Source organism: Carcharodon carcharias, chromosome 15, assembly GCF_017639515.1.
Source record: "Carcharodon carcharias isolate sCarCar2 chromosome 15, sCarCar2.pri, whole genome shotgun sequence".
NCBI classification, from domain to species: domain Eukaryota; kingdom Metazoa; phylum Chordata; class Chondrichthyes; order Lamniformes; family Lamnidae; genus Carcharodon; species Carcharodon carcharias.
Genome location: NC_054481.1, coordinates 34,550,391 through 34,570,331, shown reverse-complemented (window position 1 = coordinate 34,570,331; position 19,941 = coordinate 34,550,391). Strand labels below are relative to the sequence as shown.

Here is a 19,941-nt window from a genome sequence, read left to right as displayed (position 1 = left end):
ATGAAAAAATAAACTTCTGTCAATCTAATACAGTTCTTACTCCTACATACTGATAGTGAAAAAAATCCCATTCACAAAACCCATTCAAAGTTTGTAAGTCTCAAGTGATTAATCTCTTGTAAAAACAAAATAAAATCTGTTTCACTAATTACATCAAAGACAGCTAATCCTTTAATAACCTCTTTAAGCTATCAACAAACTGCGAACTCAGAACCCCCTGCTGAGACAATTGAAGCTTTTGAAAGTCAGCCAAGCGTTAATAATGAGGAAAGCCCTTGGGGAAAGGTCAACATAGAGCTCTATTAAAAATGCATGTACAGATGCTACTTTTTTCTAACCTATATCTGTCAAAGCAGCCAGCAGAGGGTTTTTTAAACTCACTGACAGCTGTAGCCTGTTTTTTTTTCAAAGTTTAAAGAGCAGAGGATTTTAAAAAACTTCAGATCATGACAGATATACAAACCTTCTCCATCCTTCAAGAGTGTCTACCCCATCGATTCATAACTCCCACACTGCAGATTAAGGCCCTTACCAAAATCAAGTCTTTTTCAACTCTCAATTAATTTTTAAAGGACCAACAGATTTTTGATTTGCGCTTGGTTTCAGGCTGGAAATGAAAGTGGGACTTTCAAATCCAGGTCCCAACTGCCATCTTTAAAGGCCCGTGAAGTTTCCACAACTCAGCAAAAATCCAGCCCACAGTGTTCAGGAAAGATAGAGAATGCTAGAAAGGAGGCGGGTATGGCAATATGAATTAAGGAGAATATTACAGTGCTGGAGAGAGATGGAGGGATCAATGACAGGATATGTTTAGTTAGAGTTAGGAAATAGTTGCGGTATCTTTATATTGGGTGTATTCTATAGGCCACCAATTAGTGAGAAAGATATAGAGCAAATTTGCAAGGAAATTACAGAGAGATGGGGAACTTTTATCCTAATGTTGACTTGGATAGTAATAGTGTAAAGGGCAGAGAGGGGGAAGAATTTCTGAATTAGTTTCAGGAAAATTTTCTCGGTCAGTATGTTTCCAGCCCAATGGGGAAGGAGGCATTGCTGGATCTGGTTCTGGGAAATCTGGTGGATCAAGAAGATCAAATGTCAGCGGGGGAACATCTAAGGATCAATGATCATATATCATAAGGTTTAGGTTAGCAATGGAAAAGGACAGAGAGCAATCTAGAGTGAAAATACTTAAATGGAGGAGGGCCACTTTCAGTTTGGTAGGCAAAACTATTACAAAACAATGGGCCACATTTAAAGAGGACATGGTTCAGGTACAGTCAAGGTACATTGACACAAGGGGGAATGTAGGACAATCAAAGCCAGAGCTCCCTGGATGGTGAAAGAGAGATTGTGGTGAAAAGAGAGAGTAGTGATGAAAAATTGTTTTTACGACTGGAAGATAAAAAAAAGTGGGGTACTAGGACCACTGCTTTTCATGGTATATATTAATGTACTTGACTTGGGCACAATTTCAAAGTTTGCAGATGACACAAAACTTGGAAGTATTGTGAACTTTGAGGAGGATAGTGATAGATTTCAAGAGGACATAGACAGGCTGGTGGAATGGGCAGACACATGGCAGATTAAATTTAATGTAGAGAAGTGTAAAGTGATAAGTTTTGATAGGAAGAATGATGAGGGGCAATATAGAATAAAGAGTGCAGGAACAGGGAGACCTATATGCGCACAAATGATTGAAGATGACAGGGCAGCTTGAGAAAGTCCTTAAAAAGGCAGTTAGGATCCTGGGCACTATAAATAAGGGCATGGAGTACAAAAGTAAGCAATGTATGATGGGCCTTTATAAAACATTGGTTCAGCTTCAACTGAAGTATTGTGTCCAATTCTGGGCACCACACTTCAGTACAGATTAGAAGGCTTTAGAGAGGGTGCAGAGGAGAGAGGGTGCAGAAAAGATTTATAAGAATGGTTCCAGGGATAAGGGACTGCAGTTACATAGATAGATTGGAGAAGCTAGGGTTGATCTCCTGGAGAAAAAAAAATTGCAAGATCTGATAGATGTATTCAAAATCATGTGGGGCCTAGACAGAGTAGATGGGAAGAAATTGACCTCATTGGCAAAAGGGCCGAGAGCCAGAGGACAAATCCAACCTGGCCAATTACCGCCCCATCATTCTACACTTCATCATCAGTAAAGTGATAGAAGGGATCATCAACAGAGCTATCAAGCGGCACTTGCTTAGCAATAACCTGCTCACTGGCACTCAGTTTGGGTTCCGCCAGAGTTACTCAGCTCCTGACCGCATTACGTTCTTGGTTCAAACATGGACAAAAGAGCTGGACTCCAGCGGTGAGATGAGGGTGACTGCCCTTGACATCAAGGCCACACTTGACCGAGTCTGGCATCAAGGATCCCTAGCAAAACTGAAGTCAATGAGAATCGGGAAGAAAACTCTCCATTGGCTGGAATCATACCTAGCACAAAGGAAGGTGGTTGCGGTTGTTGGATGTCAATCATCTCAGTTCCAGGACATCACTGCAGGAGTTCCTCAGGGTAGTGTCCTAGGCCAAAACATCTTCAGCTGCTTCATCAATGACCTTCCCATTATCATAAGGTCAGAACTAGGGATGTTCGTTGATGATTGCACAATGTTCAGCACCATTCACAACTCCTCAGATACTGAAGCAGTCCAGTCCATGTCCAAATGCAGAAAGACCTGGACAATATCCAGGCTTGGGCTGACAAGTGGCAAGAACCTTGCACGCCACACAAGTGCCAGGCAATAATGATCTCCAATAAGAGAGAATCTAATCATCGCCTCTTGATGATCAATGGCATTATCATCACTGAATCCCCCACTATCAACATCCAGGGGGTTACCATTGACCTGAAATTGAACTGGACCAGCCATATAAATTCTGTGGCTACAAGACTGGGCCAAAGGCTAGGAATCCTGCGGTGAGTAACTCACCTCCTGACTCCCCAAAGCCTGTCCACCATCTACAAGGCACAAGTCAGGAGTGTGATGGAATACTCTCCGTTTGCCTGGATGAGTGCACTCAAGAAACTTGACACCATCCAGGACAAAGCAGCCCACTTGATTGACACCACATCCACAAACTTTCACTCTCTCCACCACTGATGAACAGTGGCAGCAGTGTGTACCATCTACAAGATGCACTGCAGAAACTCATCAAGGCTCCTTGGCAGCACCTTCCAAACCCACAGCCACTGAAGGATAAGGGCAGCAGATAGATGGTGCACCACCACCTGGAAGTTCCCCTCCAAGGCACTCACCATCCTGACTTGGAAATACATCCCCATTCCTTCACAGCCTCCGGGTGAAAATCCTGGAACTCCGTCCCTAACAGCACTGGGTGTATCTACACCACAGGAACTGCAGAGGTTCAAGAAGGCAGCTCACCACCACCTTCTCAAGGGCAGCTAGGGATAGGCAATAAATGCTGGCCTAGCTAACGATGCCCAAATCCCGTATATGAATTTTAAAAATTAAGTCAAATGGCAAAAAAAACCAACAGCGACATGAGGAAAAATATTTTTATGCAGTGAGTAGTTAGGATCTGGAATCTGAGATTGTGGTGGAAGCTGATTCAGTTGTGACTTTCAATAGAGAATTAGCAAGTACCTGAAGAGAAAAAAATTACAGAGCTACAGAAAAGGATGTATTAATGAAACTAGTGAAGCTCCTCTTGCAAAGAGCCAGCACAGGCATGATGGGCCAAGTGGCTTCCCTCTATGCTGTAGCCATTATATGATTCTATGGTGTGATATACACTGTCATATGAGGGGACATGTTTTAAAAGTTTTTGATTACTTTATTCAAATGTTTAAAAGGTGCCTCAGGGAGATTCCTGCACTCTTACACACGCATACATGAAAGAGCACAGGCCCAGACTCAGGGAATCCCCACCCCCCCGCCGCCCACCCGCACAGGGAGCACTCAGCACTTCCAGACGAGCGTCATGCTTGGCGGGCCTTAATTGGCTGGCCCATGTAAAATGGCGGCGCGGACCCGATCGGGGGTGCCGATCGGGTTCGCACTCGCTTCAGCCCACTCCTGCACAACCCCACCGATGGGGAGGGGGGGAAATTCAGCCCAGTGTATTTTTGTTTCTATCACCCTATTCAGTTTTACTTCAGTCTCTCACTCCTTAAGCATACAGTTTTATAGAAGCAGGTATTTCTCACTGCTTGCCTCTGACCATTTCTGCAATGTACACAAGAAGCTTTGCTTCAACTTCAAAAATCATTTTCTATCCTTTTCCCAGAAAAATGCTTTTCCGGAGTATAAAAAAAATTGTGATGAATTATTAGATTTGATGTAGGCACACAGTATAATCAGATTACACATCATAGCAGTCTACAAACAGACTATTTTCATATTCATTCTTTGATAGCTTTAAAAGAAAATTACATTCATTCCTCAAGTGGCTAAAGAACACCGTTTTTAAAATTTGGTTTGAACAAAATAATTACTTTGTGTTAACAAGACACAAAAATGTAAATTCAACAAAGCTAAGAATTATATTACATGTTTAGCACTGCGTATTAAGGTATGTTCTTGGAAAATGTACTCAGGAAGACTTTAAGTTAAGTAAATAATTCTGATGTGTTGAAGAATTTGTAACAAACTGGATTTGAGCATGTTTAAAGTTTGAATAAAAACAGAATTACCTGGAAAAACTCAGCAGGTCTGGCAGCATCGGCGGAGAAGAAAAGAGTTGACGTTTCGAGTCCTCATGACCCTTCGACAGAACTTGAGTTCGAGTCCAGGAAAGAGCTGAAATATAAGCTGGTTTAAGGTGTGTGTGTGGGGGGCGGAGAGATAGAGAGACAGAGAGGTGGAGGGGGTTGGTGTGGTTGTAGCGACATGCCTGTCTCTTTATGGGGTATGTGGAACATTCCTTGTTGCAGTCCTACTCCGGCCCCCTTCCACAACTCTTTCTCCGGTACATCGATGATTACTTTGGTGCTGCTTCATGCTCTCGTCAGGACTTGGAAAAATTTATTAATTTTGCTTCCAATCTCCACCCCTCCATCATTTTCACGTGGTCCATCTCTGACACTTCCCTTCCCTTCCTTGACCTCTCTGTCTCAATCTCTGGTGATAGACTGTCCACCAATATCCATTACAAACCCACCGACACCCACAGCTATCTCGACTACAGCTCCTCACACCCCACTTCCTGTAAGGACTCCATCCCATTCTCTCAGTTCCTTCGCCTCTGTCGCATCTGTTCCGATGATGCTACATTCAAAAACAGTTCCTCTGACATGTCCTCCTTCTTCCTTAACCGAGGTTTTCCACCCACGGTCGTTGACAGGGCCCTCAACCGTGTCCGGCCCATCTCCCGCGCATCCACCCTCACTCCTTCTCCTCCCTCCCAGAAACATGATAGGGTCCCCCTTGTCCTCACTTATCACCCCACCAGCCTCCGCATTCAAAGGATCATCCTCCGCCATTTCCGCCAACTCCAGCATGATGCCACTACCAAACACATCTTCCCTTCACCCCCCTTATCGGCATTCCGTAGGGATCGCTCCCTCCGGGACACCCTGGTCCACTCCTCCATCACCCCCTACTCCTCAACCCCCTCCTATGGCACAACCCCTTGCCCACGCAAAAGATGCAACACCTGCCCCTTCACTTCCTCTCTCCTCACCGTCCAAGGACCCAAACACTCCTTTCAAGTGAAGCAGCATTTCACTTGCATTTCCCCCAACTTAGTCTACTGCATTCGTTGCTCCCAATGTGGTCTCCTCGACATTGGAGAGACCAAACGTAAACTGGGCGACCGCTTTGCAGAACACCTGCGGTCTGTCCGCAAGAATGACCCAAACCTCCCTGTCGCTTGCCATTTTAACACTCCACCCTGCTCTCTTACCCACATGTCTGTCCTTGGCTTGCTGCATTGTTCCAGTGAAGCCCAACGCAAACTGGAGGAACAACACCTCATCTTCCGACTAGGGACTTTACAGCCTTCCGGACTGAATATTGAATTCAACAACTTTAGGTCGTGAGTCCCCTCCCCCATCCCCACCCCCTTTCTGTTTCCCCCCTTTTTTTTTTCCCAATAAATTATAAAGATTTTCCTTTTCCCACCTATTTCCATTATATAAAATAAAAAACCCACTAGAGCTATACCTTGAGTGCCCTACCATCCATTCTTAATTAGCACATTCGTTTAGATAATATCACCAACTTTAACTTTAACACCTATGTGTTCTATTGTACTATTGTTGTTGACATCTTTTGATGATCTGCTTCTATCACTGCTTGCTTGTTTGTCGCTACAACCACACCAACCCCCTCCACCTCTCTGTCTCTCTATCTCTCCGCCCCCCACACACACACCTTAAACCAGCTTATATTTCAGCTCTTTCCTGGACTCGAACTCAAGTTCTGTCGAAGGGTCATGAGGACTCGAAACGTCAACTCTTTTCTTCTCCGCCGATGCTGCCAGACCTGCTGAGTTTTTCCAGGTAATTCTGTTTTTGTTTTGGATTTCCAGCATCCGCAGTTTTTTTGTTTTTTTCTTAAAGTTTGAATGTTTTTCCCCCAACTAACCTATGGGCCCATTCTAAGCACTGAACAATATCCAACCTTAAAGAGGTGACTGATTTTCAAAATCTGAACGTTCTGTTATGTTGAGCATAACTGTGCAAATTAAATATCGGTGGTGTACGTTTCTTCTAATTTGCAACATTTGTACAATTACCTAATTTTGTATAAATTACTTTACTTAACTACCAAAATTTTGGTGTGCTCTGTCTCAGATTTGATTTTCTTTCATATGCCTGCAGGCTGCTTGACAGCAACCCATTCTAAGCCTGTCCACAAAGTGGACATCCCAGCCTTTAACTGGCCCACAGCTCCATTTCCAACACTGAAATATCCTCTGGAAGAGTTTGTGAGGGAGAACGCACAGGAAGAAGAAAGGTGCTTGGAGGAGGTAGGTTTCAGTCTTCAAACTATTTGGCGTTTGTCATTAATAGTTACTTTTTAATTACTTCCCTTGCCCTGAGTTTAGTTTTTTTTTAAATAAAAAAGTTTAAAAATAAGGTGTCTCCCATTTAAGACGGAGGAGAGAAGAAATATTTTCTCCAAGAGGGTTGTGAATCTTTGGAACTCTCTTTCCCAGAGATCAATGAGTATTTTTAAGGCAGAGTTAGATAGATTCACAACTAATAAGGGAGTCAAGGGCTATCAGTGGTAGGTGGAATGTGGAGTTGAGGCCACAATCAGATCAGCCATGATCATATTGAATGATGCAGCAGGCTTGAGGAGTCAAATGGCCTACTCCTGCTCCTAATTTGTATGTTCCTATGCATCTTATTGAAACATATAAGATTCTGAAGGGGCTTGACATGACAGAGTAGATGCTGAGAGGATGTTTCCCTTGGTGGGCGAATCTAGAACTAGGGGGCACAGTTTCAAAGTAAAGGGTCTCTCATTTAAGGTGGAGATGAGAAAAAATTTATTTTCTCAGACGGTCATTAATCTTTGGAATTTTCAACCCCAGAGAGCAGGACAGATTGGGTCATTGAATATATTCAAGATTGAGTTAAACAGAAATGTAATCTACAAGGGAATCAAGGGTTATCGAGAACATGCAAGCAAATGGAGTTAAGGCCATAATCTTATCAGCCACAACCTTATTGAATGGCAGAGCAGGCTCAATAGCCAAATGGCCTACTCAAGCTCCTATTTCATATGATCTTTTTGTGCTTACATTTGAGGGCAGTGAATGACATGTGTGGGTTTTGGTGAAGGGTGAGCCTGGGCTGGCAGCCATTGTGGGGCTAGAAGGAACACACCTATGCCTTCTTGCCCCACATAAATGTAACTTGAAAAAAATCCTTCCTTCTCATCAGTGGTGTTCTGCTTTCACATAAACCAACAAAGGAAGCACATGCTGCATCCAGTTACCTGAATAGATGTTAGGGCCTAAATTAAAATATTCAAAGGGCCCAGGTGGGCACACTGTCATATTTATCGGTCAGCAATAACTGGGCAGGCAATCTAGGTATGTAACATAGAACAAGAGTTTGCTCATTGTGGGCTCAGGGTTTGGAGCTTGACAGTGTGATCAGGATAGGAGGCTTCGGTATTGCGCTGGTTTAGTTGATTCTGCTCAGAATCAACAAAAAGTAAACATGTAGGAATTGGTTGAATATCTGCCATTGGTAAGAATGGATTACACATGTACTGACCTTTACTGGATAAGCCACAGTCTGCATAAAACTGGTTAAAGTGTTTGTTGATAAATTTGTTGACAAGGCTGATAAGGACTGAAGCTTTGGGTTATGATTGGTCAACTGTTATTCTTGTGAGTTACAGAAGTAGCCTTGAGTATGGAACTATATTATCAAACCTGAACAACAGAATGCCCAGTAACCACTCTAACAGGAGCAATTGCTTGGTATCATAGCCTGCACCTGAAATACTTATTTCTTTAATATTGATACAAAAGATAGTATATGAACGTAGTGAAGTGAAAGTAATTTCACCAATTGGGTTGCTCAACTTGTGGTTTGTCAATGAATCAAGAATATAATACTTGCAAGAGTGATTTTTTTTTTAAAGCAATTTGTACTCTTACCCGCTCTCAGGTGGAAGACTTGATAGTAAAGTTTAGAAAGAAGGGAAGAAACGTGGCTGCAATTATCATTGAGCCAATCCAATCTGAGGGAGGAGACAACCATGCATCAGATGACTTTTTCAAAAAACTGCGAAACATTGCCAAAAAGGTAACTGCCATTTATTGCACTATCCTCCTGTAAGACAGAAATGGAACTGATTGGTGTGTTCTGGGCATTCATGCCTGAAATAACATGGCTTGAACCCGATTCTCTAGCTGGAATAAGGGCAAGGCAAGGGCATGACTTCTGGCTACCCATTTTATCCTGCCCTGGCTACATCCCAAATGCTGAGAACAATGTCATTGGAATGTGGACAGGGCAAAATATCTGAGAGCAACAATTATCTGCTCTGCCTATGTGATGGACCAGTCTGGTCAGAGAACTCAGGATATAAATAGTCGTTTGGTAGTACAGTATTGCTGAAAAAAAGAGATGTCTAAGCTTTTCATCTTGCACTCATCAGGACACTCTCAAGAATACCAATATAAAGGGAAAACAGCAATTTATACTGTATTTGAAAAGAGCATTGATTGGTTGGCAAGTGGTGTTGCCATGGAGAATGCACCACTGATGGTGACTGACAGTTAACTGCCAAGAATTGTTTGAAATCTAAGCCAGGCAGCCTGACTGATTGGTCAAGGCATTGCCCTGAGGAATGAGTTAGCTGACTGAAAAACTTCGACATGTCTCTTTTTTCAGCAAAACTCAGGATATCTGATGATAAAATTTCATTTGAAAGAACAGATTATAACACTATAAGACATAGGAGCAGAAGTAGGCCCATCAAGTCGTCTGCCATTCAATGATATCATGGCTGATCAGATAATCCTCAAATCCACTTTCCTGCCTTTTCCCCATAACTCTTGATTACCTTACTGATTAAAAATCTGTCTATCTCAGCCTTTAATATACTTAACCACCCAGCCTCTACTGCCCTCTGCGGTAAAGAATTCCATAGATTAACTACCCTCTGAGAGAAAAAATTCCTCCTCATCTCTGTTTTAGATGGGCGATCCCTTACTCTGAGATAATGCCCTGTGGTCCTAGACTCTCCCACAAGGGGAAACAACCTCTCAGCATCTACCCTGTCATGCCCTTAAGAATCTTATATGTTTCAATAAGGTTGCCTCTCATTCATCTAAACTCCAATGAGTACAGGCCCAATCTACTCAGCCTCTCCTCATAAGAAAATCCCTCTATTCCCAGGATCAACTTAGTGAACCTTCTCTGGACTGTCTCCAATGCCAGTATATCTTTCCTTAGATAAGGGGACCAAAACTACTCACAGTATTCTAGCTGTGGTCTAACTAGTGCCTTGTATAGTTTTAGCAAGAATTCCCTATTTTAATACTCCATTCCCTTAGAAATAAAGGTCAATATTCCATTGGCCTTCCCTATTACCTGTTGAACTTGTATTTTTGGGATTCATACACAAGGACTCCCAAATCCCTCTGTGCTGCAGCCTTCTGCAGTCCTTCTCCATTTATATAATATTCAGCTCTTCTATTCTTCCTGCCAAAGTGCATAACTTCACATTTTCCCACATTATATTCCATCTGCTGTTTTTTTGCCCACTCATTTAACCTGTCTATATCCCTCTGTAAACTCCTTGTGTCATCCTCACAACTTGCCTTCCCACCTATTTTTGTATCATCCGCAAATTTGATGATAGAACATTCACTTCCCCCATCTAAGTCGTTAATATATATTATAAATAATTGAGGCCTCAGCACTGATCCCTGTGACACTCCACTAGTTACAGGTTGCCAACCTGAAAATGTCCCTCTTATCCCAACTCTTTGTCTCCTATTAGTTAGCCAATCCTCTATCCACGCTAATATATTACCTCCAGCACCATGGGCTCTTATCTCATTAAGTAGCCTTACGTGCAGTCCCTTATCGAACGCCTTTTGGAAATCCAAATATAATATATCTACTATTTCCCCTTTATTCTATCCTGCTAGTTACCTTCTCAAAGTATTCTAATAAACTTGTCAGGCATGATTTCCCCTTCATGAAGCCATGCTGACTCTGCTTGATTAGATTATGTAATTCTAAATGCTCTGCTATTACATCCTTTATAATAGACTCTCCTAACATTTTCCCAATGACAGATGTTAAGCTAACTGGCCTATAGTTACCTGTTTTTTTTCTCTCCCTCCCTTTTTGAATAAGGGTGTTAAATTGGCAGTTTTCCAATCCTCTGGGACATTTCCAGAATCTAAGGATTCTTGGAAGATTACTACCAGTGCATCCACTATCTCTGTTGCTACTTCTTTAATATCCTAGGATACAACCCATCAGGTCCAGGGTACTTATTGGCCTTTAGCCCCATTAGTATAACTAGTACTTTTTCTAGTGATAGTTATTGTATTTATTTTCTCCACCTCTTTTGCCCCTTGATTATTTAGTATTTTTGGAATGCTATTAGTGTCTTCTACCGTGAAGCTGAAGAAAGGATTTATTCAACTCCTCTGCCATTTCCTGGCTCCCCATTATTATTTCCCAAGCCTCATTCTGTAAGAGGCCTATGTTGACTTTGGTCTCTCTCTTCCTTTTTATATATTTAAAGAAGCTCTTATTGTCCATTTTTATATTACTTGCTAGTTTACCCTTAAGGTTTATTTTCTCCCTCTTTTTTTTTTGGTCATCTTTTGTTGGTTTTTAAAACTTTCCCAATCCTCTGGCCCACCACTAACCTTTGCCACATTGTATGTCTTTTCTTTTAATTTGATATTATCCTTAACTTCCTTGGTTAGCCATGGCTGGTTTATCACCACATTGAGGACCACTCTGCAGAGATGGCAGAAATTCATGACCGGTGATGCCATCCTGCCAGTCTGATGGTCTTCTGACATTAGTATGGGTGGAGGGCTGGACACAAAAGAAATTTTTATACTTTGTATAAAGGGATGGAGATCCTGCAGAACCAGCTCCCATGCCAAATTTCACCCAGCTTCCGATGTACACACTGTGGCTCCTTCCCAAGTCCAGGACCTTCAGGACCTGAATCTGCCATTGGTGAAAATTCTTTGCTCTGTAGATTTTGACTACTGCTCAGGGCTATAATCTTTTTATTTACTCATCCGATAATATACCATGCACTCCACTATTTCACTTGTGCGCATTATTAGTTTTGATTATTTTCAGATCTAAAATAATTTTATAGTCAACATAATTTTTAATTCTGTAAATTGTTAATGAAATGTAAGGTTTTTTTAATTGAAATCAGGTTCCTCTGATGGTGTGAAGAGCAAGTTTAGTCTTTAACTTTGTTTTTCATAAAAGCCTCGTACTTTCCCTGATTAACAACCTGTAAAGTCTCTCACTGTTTGTTTTTCTTTCAATAAGCTGAGGAAAGCCAATGGTTTTTCAGATTATCTGCATTCATTAAATTAATTGTTAAAAGGTTAGATTTTAAAATAAAGAAATAAAAGACTTGCATTTACATTCTGTCTTTCACAACCTCAAGCGTCATTAATCCCTTTAAGAACATAAGGAATAGGGGCAAGCATAGTCCATAGGGCCCTCTGAGCCTGCCATGCCATTCAGTAAGTTAATGCTAAGCTTCTATATCAACTCCACTTATCCTATCCCCACATCCCTATATGTCCTTTCTGTCCAAAAGTCTATCGATGTCAGACTTGAATATATGCTGTCATGGAACTGTCGAACCACAGGGAAAGTAAAGGATGAAGAAAGGATATGCAAGCACTCGGATTTTAAAAACAGAGAACCTGTGAGCTGTAGGTTTGGGCCAGGAGATGGAAACTAATACATAGAAATTCACTTTTTTGCACTTGGATGTTGCCTAGAAGGTATTACCAAAAGCCAGTAAATCAGTCAACTCACAAAAGGGATAGAGTGCAGGGTTTATTATACTTTTCTCATTATTTGAGGAGAGATGTGAAAATTAGGTGATGTGAGGTCTGTTTAAAACTGTTGCTGTGTAATTTCTGTTGCTGTGTGTAAAATAAAGCAGCTCAATAATTCGTGAGGTGTTTCTCAGTTGCATAAGGAATATTGGAAAAATATACCTGGGCACCTTCAAAAAAACATGGTTTTCAGTTCAGAGTACAAGGAGTTCCCATTGTCACTCCCCCAGGTTATTAAATAATTTGGTTTAGAAATTGGGCAGTATGGGCAATATGCTGAATAGAAGATGATTGGGTCATTTTATTTGAGGCAGAGCTACACTTGTTATGGTGACCTTCTGTGCCATTCTGTGCCAGCATGGGGATGGAGCCAAACTTCAAGGATTAGCTGGCTGCTACATAATAATATGAATATAGCGTGAAGGGTTATTTGTGCACCTCTTAACTTTAGAGGGTGATGACTGTGCTGGTGCCCAGGAGAGTGGCTGATATGTTACCTTGCTTGCCGTGGTCAGGTCATTCAACTTTTTGCAACACTAGTCTGCAGTCTATGGGGTGAAAAAGTTAACAGTTGAAACTCACGACTTGCCTGTCACCTGCCTCCACATGGCACAAAGACATTTGTTTGAGGTTTCCTCTCATGGAGCCCAAGTAGTTTGTCTCTCCTTTGCGCAGTATCCTTGAGGGGCTTCGTAGGTCTTAGACCTACTTACCTTTTAGGTCAGTATTTCTCAGATTTTTCTACTTCTCTTTGGCTTATTTCACCTGACTGTTACTGTCAGACGTTGTAGAGTCAGACTTTCTGGAAAGGTACGACAAAAGAACACCAAATCATCCAGTGCAATTAGTCAAATGAGTAATCCAAACAATTTGCACCCCACCCTTTTGCTGGAATCTTCAGCCAGAATTAGCTTTTTAAAAGCTTCTATCCAATTTTTAAACATGTCCACACATTACTCGTTTATACACAAAATTTACACTAATGGATTCTCCAATAGATATGCAAATGAGCCTAAAAATTTAGATATTTTCAACTTTCCAGATCATCAATGTGAATAACCCATGCAGAACTGCGATGAAACTCACCCCATATAATTTCAGGTTCACTACGTTTGTTTTACTACGAATTAGGAGCAGGAATAGGCCACTTGGCCCCTTGAGCCTGCACCGCCATTCAATAAGATCATGGCTGATTTGAATGTAACTGCAACCTCACATTCCTGCCAACCCACGATAACCTTTCAGTCCCTTGTTAATCAAGAATCTATCTAGCTCTGCCTAAAAGATATTCAAAGACTCTTGGCAGAATTTTGCCCTTGGTGGGGGCAGGCAAGGGCGGTCGGGGCGGTCGGGAAGCCTGCGATCAGCACCAGACTGCAATTTCATGCTGGCGGGCCAATTAAGTGTAAAACGTGAGCGGCAGCAATGAGCGCTGCCAGTGCAGCAGGGGAGAGGAGTACGAGCTGGCTGAACCTGAACTATGCACATACACACCAGTGAGCGCTGCATAATCTCCCTGAGGCATGGAGCTGCCTCAGGGAGATGAAGAGATATAAAAAGTAAATAAATAAATAATAATGTAATAAAACGTCCCTCATGTGACACCGTCATTACTGAAAATTAAAGTTTTTATTTTATTTTTATTTGCTTTTGGGAACCTCATCTGCCACTGGATGAGATTTCCAAAAAGGTACAAAGGCTGCTTGGCCTTTTCGCCTGCCCGCCAACCATTAGGTTAGACGTGCAGCGAAAAATGTAATTTAATAACTTAATGGCCTTAACAGGCCTTTTAATTGTCGGCGGGCATGCTGCTGGCTCCAGCACGCACCCGGCACCGAACTATCGTGCGACTGTGCGTTGACGTCAGCACACTCGGCTGGCACCATCGCGCGCTATTTCACACTCAAGCAGGTCAGGTGCACGCCTGCCTGCCGAGCAAAAAATTCTGCCCTCTGTTTCCACCGCCTTTTGAGGAAGAAAGTTCCAAAGACTCACAACCTTCTGAGAGAAGAAATTTATCCTCATCTCTGTCTTAAATGAGCGACCCCTTATTTTTAAACAGTGACCCCTTGTTCTAGACTCTCCAAGAGGAAACATCCTCTCCTCATCCACTGTGTTAAGACCCCTCAGGATCTTAAAGGTTTCACTTAAGTCGCCTCTTACCCTTCTAAATTCCATGTGGATACAAGCCTAACCTGTCCAACCTTCCATCATAAGACAACCCACCCATTTTCCATGTGAAATTAAGTATTTAGCTCTTAATAACATTTCTTGATTCTCATTTCCGAATGTTTAGTTATGAATTTCAATTATAAGCAGCTCACCAGATTATTATCAACACATTTGGGAAAACTGCTCTTGTATTTTTTTCTGATCTTAGTAAGATAATTTCTTTAGATGGTTTTATTGCTGATAGAAATGACAAATGATGGCATCTAAAAAAAATGATTACTGAATAAACTTTACAAATTATATGATTAAAATATTAAAATATTATGGAATTTCAGCAATTATTTTCTGAATGGAGTTTCTTTTCCCCAACGCTGAGAGTCTAGAATTCTGAAGTATCTAACCAAACAGTAACATTAAATAAATTACACCAGAAATTAAGTTTTAAAAAATCTCCTCATCTCCCCAGGAGAATTAAATAATTCAACAAAGCTAAGCATTAAACAGTCTTTATCACAGAATTGTTTCAGCGCAGAAGGAGACCATTCAGCCCATCGTGTCTGCCCTGGCTCACAAATGAGCATTATGACTCAATGCTATTCTCCTGCCTTTTCCCCATAACCCTACACATTGTTTCTATTCAAATAATCATCTAATGCGCCATCAATAATCATCTAATGCGCCATCTTGAATGCCTCAACTGAACCTACTTCCACCACACTTCCAGCAGCTTCCACACTTTATACCTGTTTGTGCACTGTAAACCCTGGATAATTACAAAACTATGTTTTACTGCTCAATTCAATAATCCATTTGTAAATATTAATTCTTTCTTCATTCAATTTAATAATATAGAGCCTTGATCAGCATTTGGATTACTGCATTCAGTTCTGGGCACTGCACCTCAGGAAAGACTTACTGGACTTAGACAGGGTGTAGCATAGATTCACCAGAACTATATCAAGGTTTAGAGGTTTAAATTATAGGGATAGGTTGTATAGATTTGACTTGAATTTCTTTGAGTGTAGAAGATTAAGGGGTGATTGCGGTGTTTAAAATGTTAAAAGGATTTGATAGGGTAGGTACAGAGAACCAATTTCATCTGGTGGGAGAATTAAGAATGAGGGGACATTGCAGTTTAGAAGAATGAGAGGTCACCTCATTGAAACACAGAAGATTCTGAGGGGACTTGATAGGGACTGGATACCAGGAGGATGGTTCCACTGGTGGGGGGAGAATAGAACAAGGGGACACAGTTTAAGAATAAGAGATTTACTGTTTAAAATGGAGATGAAGAAAAATGTTTTCTCTCAAAGGGTCATTCTCTTCCCCAGAAACAGTGGACGTTGTGTCATAAAGTTTATTCAAGGCAGAGTTAGACAGATTTTTGATAGACAAGGGAGTCAAGGGGTACTGGGGGCAGATGGCAAAGTGGAGTTGAGACCACAACCAGATCAGCCATGATCTTATTGAATGGCGGAGCAGACTCAAAGGGCTGAATGGCCCACTCCTGCTCGCAAGTCCTATGTTCTTGTGATGTAAACTTAAAATTAGAGCTGGGTCATTTCGGAGTAAATCAGGAAGCACTTTTTCACACAAATGATAGTGAAAATCTGGAACTCCCTCTCTAAAAGACTGTGGTTGTTGGAACAATTGGAGCTTTCGAGGACTGAAATTGATCAATTTTTGTTAGGTGAAGTTATCGAGGATATGGAGCCAAATTGGGTAAATGGAGTCGAGGTACAGGCATCTATGATCTAACTGAATGTTGGGGCAGAAATTGAGAGATGAGAGGCATGTTGTGATCCCATAACGTAAATAACTAATCAGTTACTTATTTGAAATAGAAGATGTACCAAAATGTTCCAGTGTTCTATTTCTACATCAATAAATATTGATGACTTTCTTAGTCATTCGGGAACTGAAGAATTTCACCCAATTTTATGAGCATCTTCACCTTGCCAAGTTGCAGACTGTTTTTTAAACTGGTTAATGTTTAACTAATCTATATATTCATAAACCTGGACTTATCACCTCCCTGAATAGTTAAACATGTAGTTATTCACTAAATATGATAAGTAATTTGATTTCTTGAAACTTCAAGTTATAATTGAGGTATTCCAACCAGACTATAAAACAATACAATTTTTTTTATTGCACAAATTGATATTCAATTAAAGAAAGGTACAAGGTTTGCAACTTTAGCTAAATTATTCAACTTGAGGGTGATATTTTGAAAATATTCCTGCTGTTTTCTTGCAAGCAGCAATACTAATTGTCACCACCCTCAAGTCTTTACTTAATGAACCGTTGAGTCAAAAGCTTAAAGTTCATTGGAAAGAACATCTGAAAACTAATTTTCCAATTTTAAGATCCCCTCTGAAAACCTTGAACTTTTGGAAAGGGACACTGAATAATGGAGTGGATGAAAGCAGTGTCCCTTCACTTTGGGACCTTGTTGGAATCCAATTCACATTGATTTATGAAAGTTTTCTTTCTTTATTAGCTGCAAGGGATCAGTGTGATATAATACCCAGAATCCAGCATAAATTTGACAGCCTTACCAAGAGATGAAGGATATGGAATACTCTTCTGAAAATTGAGGTTAAGGCATAATGTTGGAAATTCAATCTGACATCTGGGCATACACCCTCTCTGTCTTGAGAGCCGTTGCAGTCAATTGTGGCTGTAAAAAGGGAAACACTCTTTTATTGTTAAGCATACAAAATGCACCAGAATTTATGTTGGCCAGGATTTTCCTGTCAGCGATTTGGGGGCGGGGCCCGCTTACCGATGGGAAAATGACGCGGGATGACATTGGGAGGTACCCCCGACATCATCCCAGTCCTTTTAACTTTTCAGGAAGGCGGGCGGACAGCGAAATCAGCTGTCCGGCTGCCGACCTGTCAATGGCCAATTAAGGCCAATTGACAGGCTAATTAAGATTGTTAAAGACCCTGCCCGTCCAACCTTAAGGCTGGCGGGCAGGCCAGGAGCCCCAGCAGGCTTCTGATAAAACATGAAACCTCATCCACTGGTGGGATGAGGTTTCATGTCCATATTTTAAAAGTTTTATAAAGTTAATGTGTTTCTTATTAACATGTCCCACCTCGTGTGACATTGTCACATGAGGGGGACATGTTAGTAATTTTAATATTTTTCTATGTTTTTTTTTACCTGTCAGTAATCTCCCTGAGACAGCACTTGGTCTCAGGGAGCAGTGTGCTCTTTCATGTGCAGGCGCGAAAGAGCACACTTTGACAAATGGGGAATCTCTCCCCCCCACCCCCCCGCACAGGAAGCACATGCGCTTCCTGTTGGGCAGGGCGCTGGGTGGGCCTTAATTGGCCCAATCACTCAAAATGGCAGCGGGCCCCCTTTCAGTGGCGGGGGTCAGCTGTCCGCCCGTCGCTGAGCCTGTGGGGCCCGCACGCCCACCACGGGCAAAATTTTGCCCTACTAATTCTTGATTATAGAAATAACTCTTAATTTACAGCCTGTTTCCTCTGTGAAAATCCTCATTTCATAATGGAAATTGTTTGGTATATCACTTCAGTCTCGAAAAACATTTTGTCGTTTAGATGTACAAAATATTTTCCACATGGGATCTGGGTGTTGCTGGCATGGCCAGCATGTATTGTCCATCCCTATTGCCCTTGAGAAGCTGGTGGTGAATCTGTTTATTATTCTCTTTCAGAAGGATGAAAGAAGGGTTGCTCACTTTTGTGGATATGTTTCATGAGGATTTCTCTTTCAAATTTACAGTTTAAAAAACTCCATAAGAAAAATTACTGAAAACATGTATGTTTTTACAAAATCCAATTAACCTTCATCTTCAGCTCAGAGGTCTCGATGGACCTCAGGCCTCTTTCACATCTGCCAGCCAGGAATGGGACACACATGCACGGTTTGGATTCTTTACATTCGTCATGTGTCTGACGTACATAAGGAATCTGAACTCGCACGTGCGGCCCATTCCCAGCCGGTGTATGTAGGGAGGCCCATGGTTCATCGGGACTTGGAGATGCCGACCTCCAAGCTGATGACGAAGGCCCTGTGCGCCTGCGCAAAGAGAGAAAACAGGGAGAAGTCCAAAAACGAAGTTCCAAGTAAGGGAAGACGACAGTTGTAAGAAACAGGAACCAGTAAAATTAAGAAAAGGGGAAACAGGCTCCAATTAGAGAAATGGCTGTGGGGAGCAGACCTTAAGAGAAGTGGGCTCAGGAGAAACCCTAGTAGTCGAAGACACCTCAAAAGAAGCCTCAAAGATGCAAGAAGGCAACCAAAGGTTGGTAACTGCTCTGCGAGGCACTGGGCAAGGGTACACCTTTGGAGCAGTAATGTTCTGCTTGGCACAGCCGAAAAGCTGAAATTGTGCTAACAAGTTGACACTTGAGGGCACTTATTGGGCAGTGCAGTGTGTTCGACCACATGTTTGCCATGGATAAATTCTTGAAGAGACATGAAGAATCCCGCTCTTGATTTAGATGTGGCTGAAACATCAGAACCTCAGGAGAAAAAAAGCAAGGTTCGCACACAGACAGTACAGTGGCAGCTACTTGGCTTTGGATTTTCATGGACTGGTGATGCCTCCTGCCCCTTCCCAGAATGCCTAATTTGCATCGAACCCTGCAATGGTACCAAGTAAGTTGGAAGTGCCATTTGAATACAAAACACTGCTTGCTCTCCAGCAAGGAAAACAGTCCTTCAAGTGCTTGAGAGAACAAAACATAAAGCGAAATCGACATCAAAGCATATGATGGAGTTTGTACAGGTTTCAGATAACATGCAGGAGGCGAGTTACCTGGTGGCTGAGCTCATAGCGAAATCGAAGAAGCCACACACCATTGCCGAAACACTAATTCAGCTGACGTGCCAAAGTATTGTGAGAGTAATGTTGAGAGCTGAAGGTGCCAAAGGGATCAACAAAATTCTTCTTTCTGATAATACAATCAGACGGCGTATTGACAAAATGTCTGTTGATATTGAACGGGTGCTTAAAGAGAAATTAGAAATGAGTGGAACATTTACCCTGCAGCTTGATGACACCTCAGACATTAGCAGACACTGCAGCTCTTGGTCCATGTCAGGTATGTTGATGGGGATTCGATCAAAGAGGATTTCTTCATTTGCAAAGAATTGCCCAGTCATGCGACTGGAGAGGAAATCCTTTTGTGTCACAACTGCTTATCTGGAGGGAAACGATCCTACCTGAACCAAGTGCAATAGCATCTGCACTGAGGGAGCAGCTTCCATGAAAAGTCAAAG

At 41.8% G+C, this 19,941-nt stretch overlaps 1 protein-coding gene across 4 annotated transcripts in view; it reads left to right on the top strand.

The window, feature by feature from the left end:
* The window catches only part of abat (4-aminobutyrate aminotransferase), a 210,519-nt gene that overhangs the window by 173,793 nt on the left and 16,785 nt on the right, over positions 1-19,941 (top strand). For all 4 annotated transcript variants that reach the window (XM_041205746.1, XM_041205748.1, XM_041205745.1 and 1 more), the window contains 2 exons: positions 6,791-6,939; positions 8,600-8,737. In XM_041205746.1, the coding sequence (XP_041061680.1) occupies positions 6,791-6,939; positions 8,600-8,737 (287 nt within the window). The remainder of the gene's footprint in view (positions 1-6,790; positions 6,940-8,599; positions 8,738-19,941) is intronic.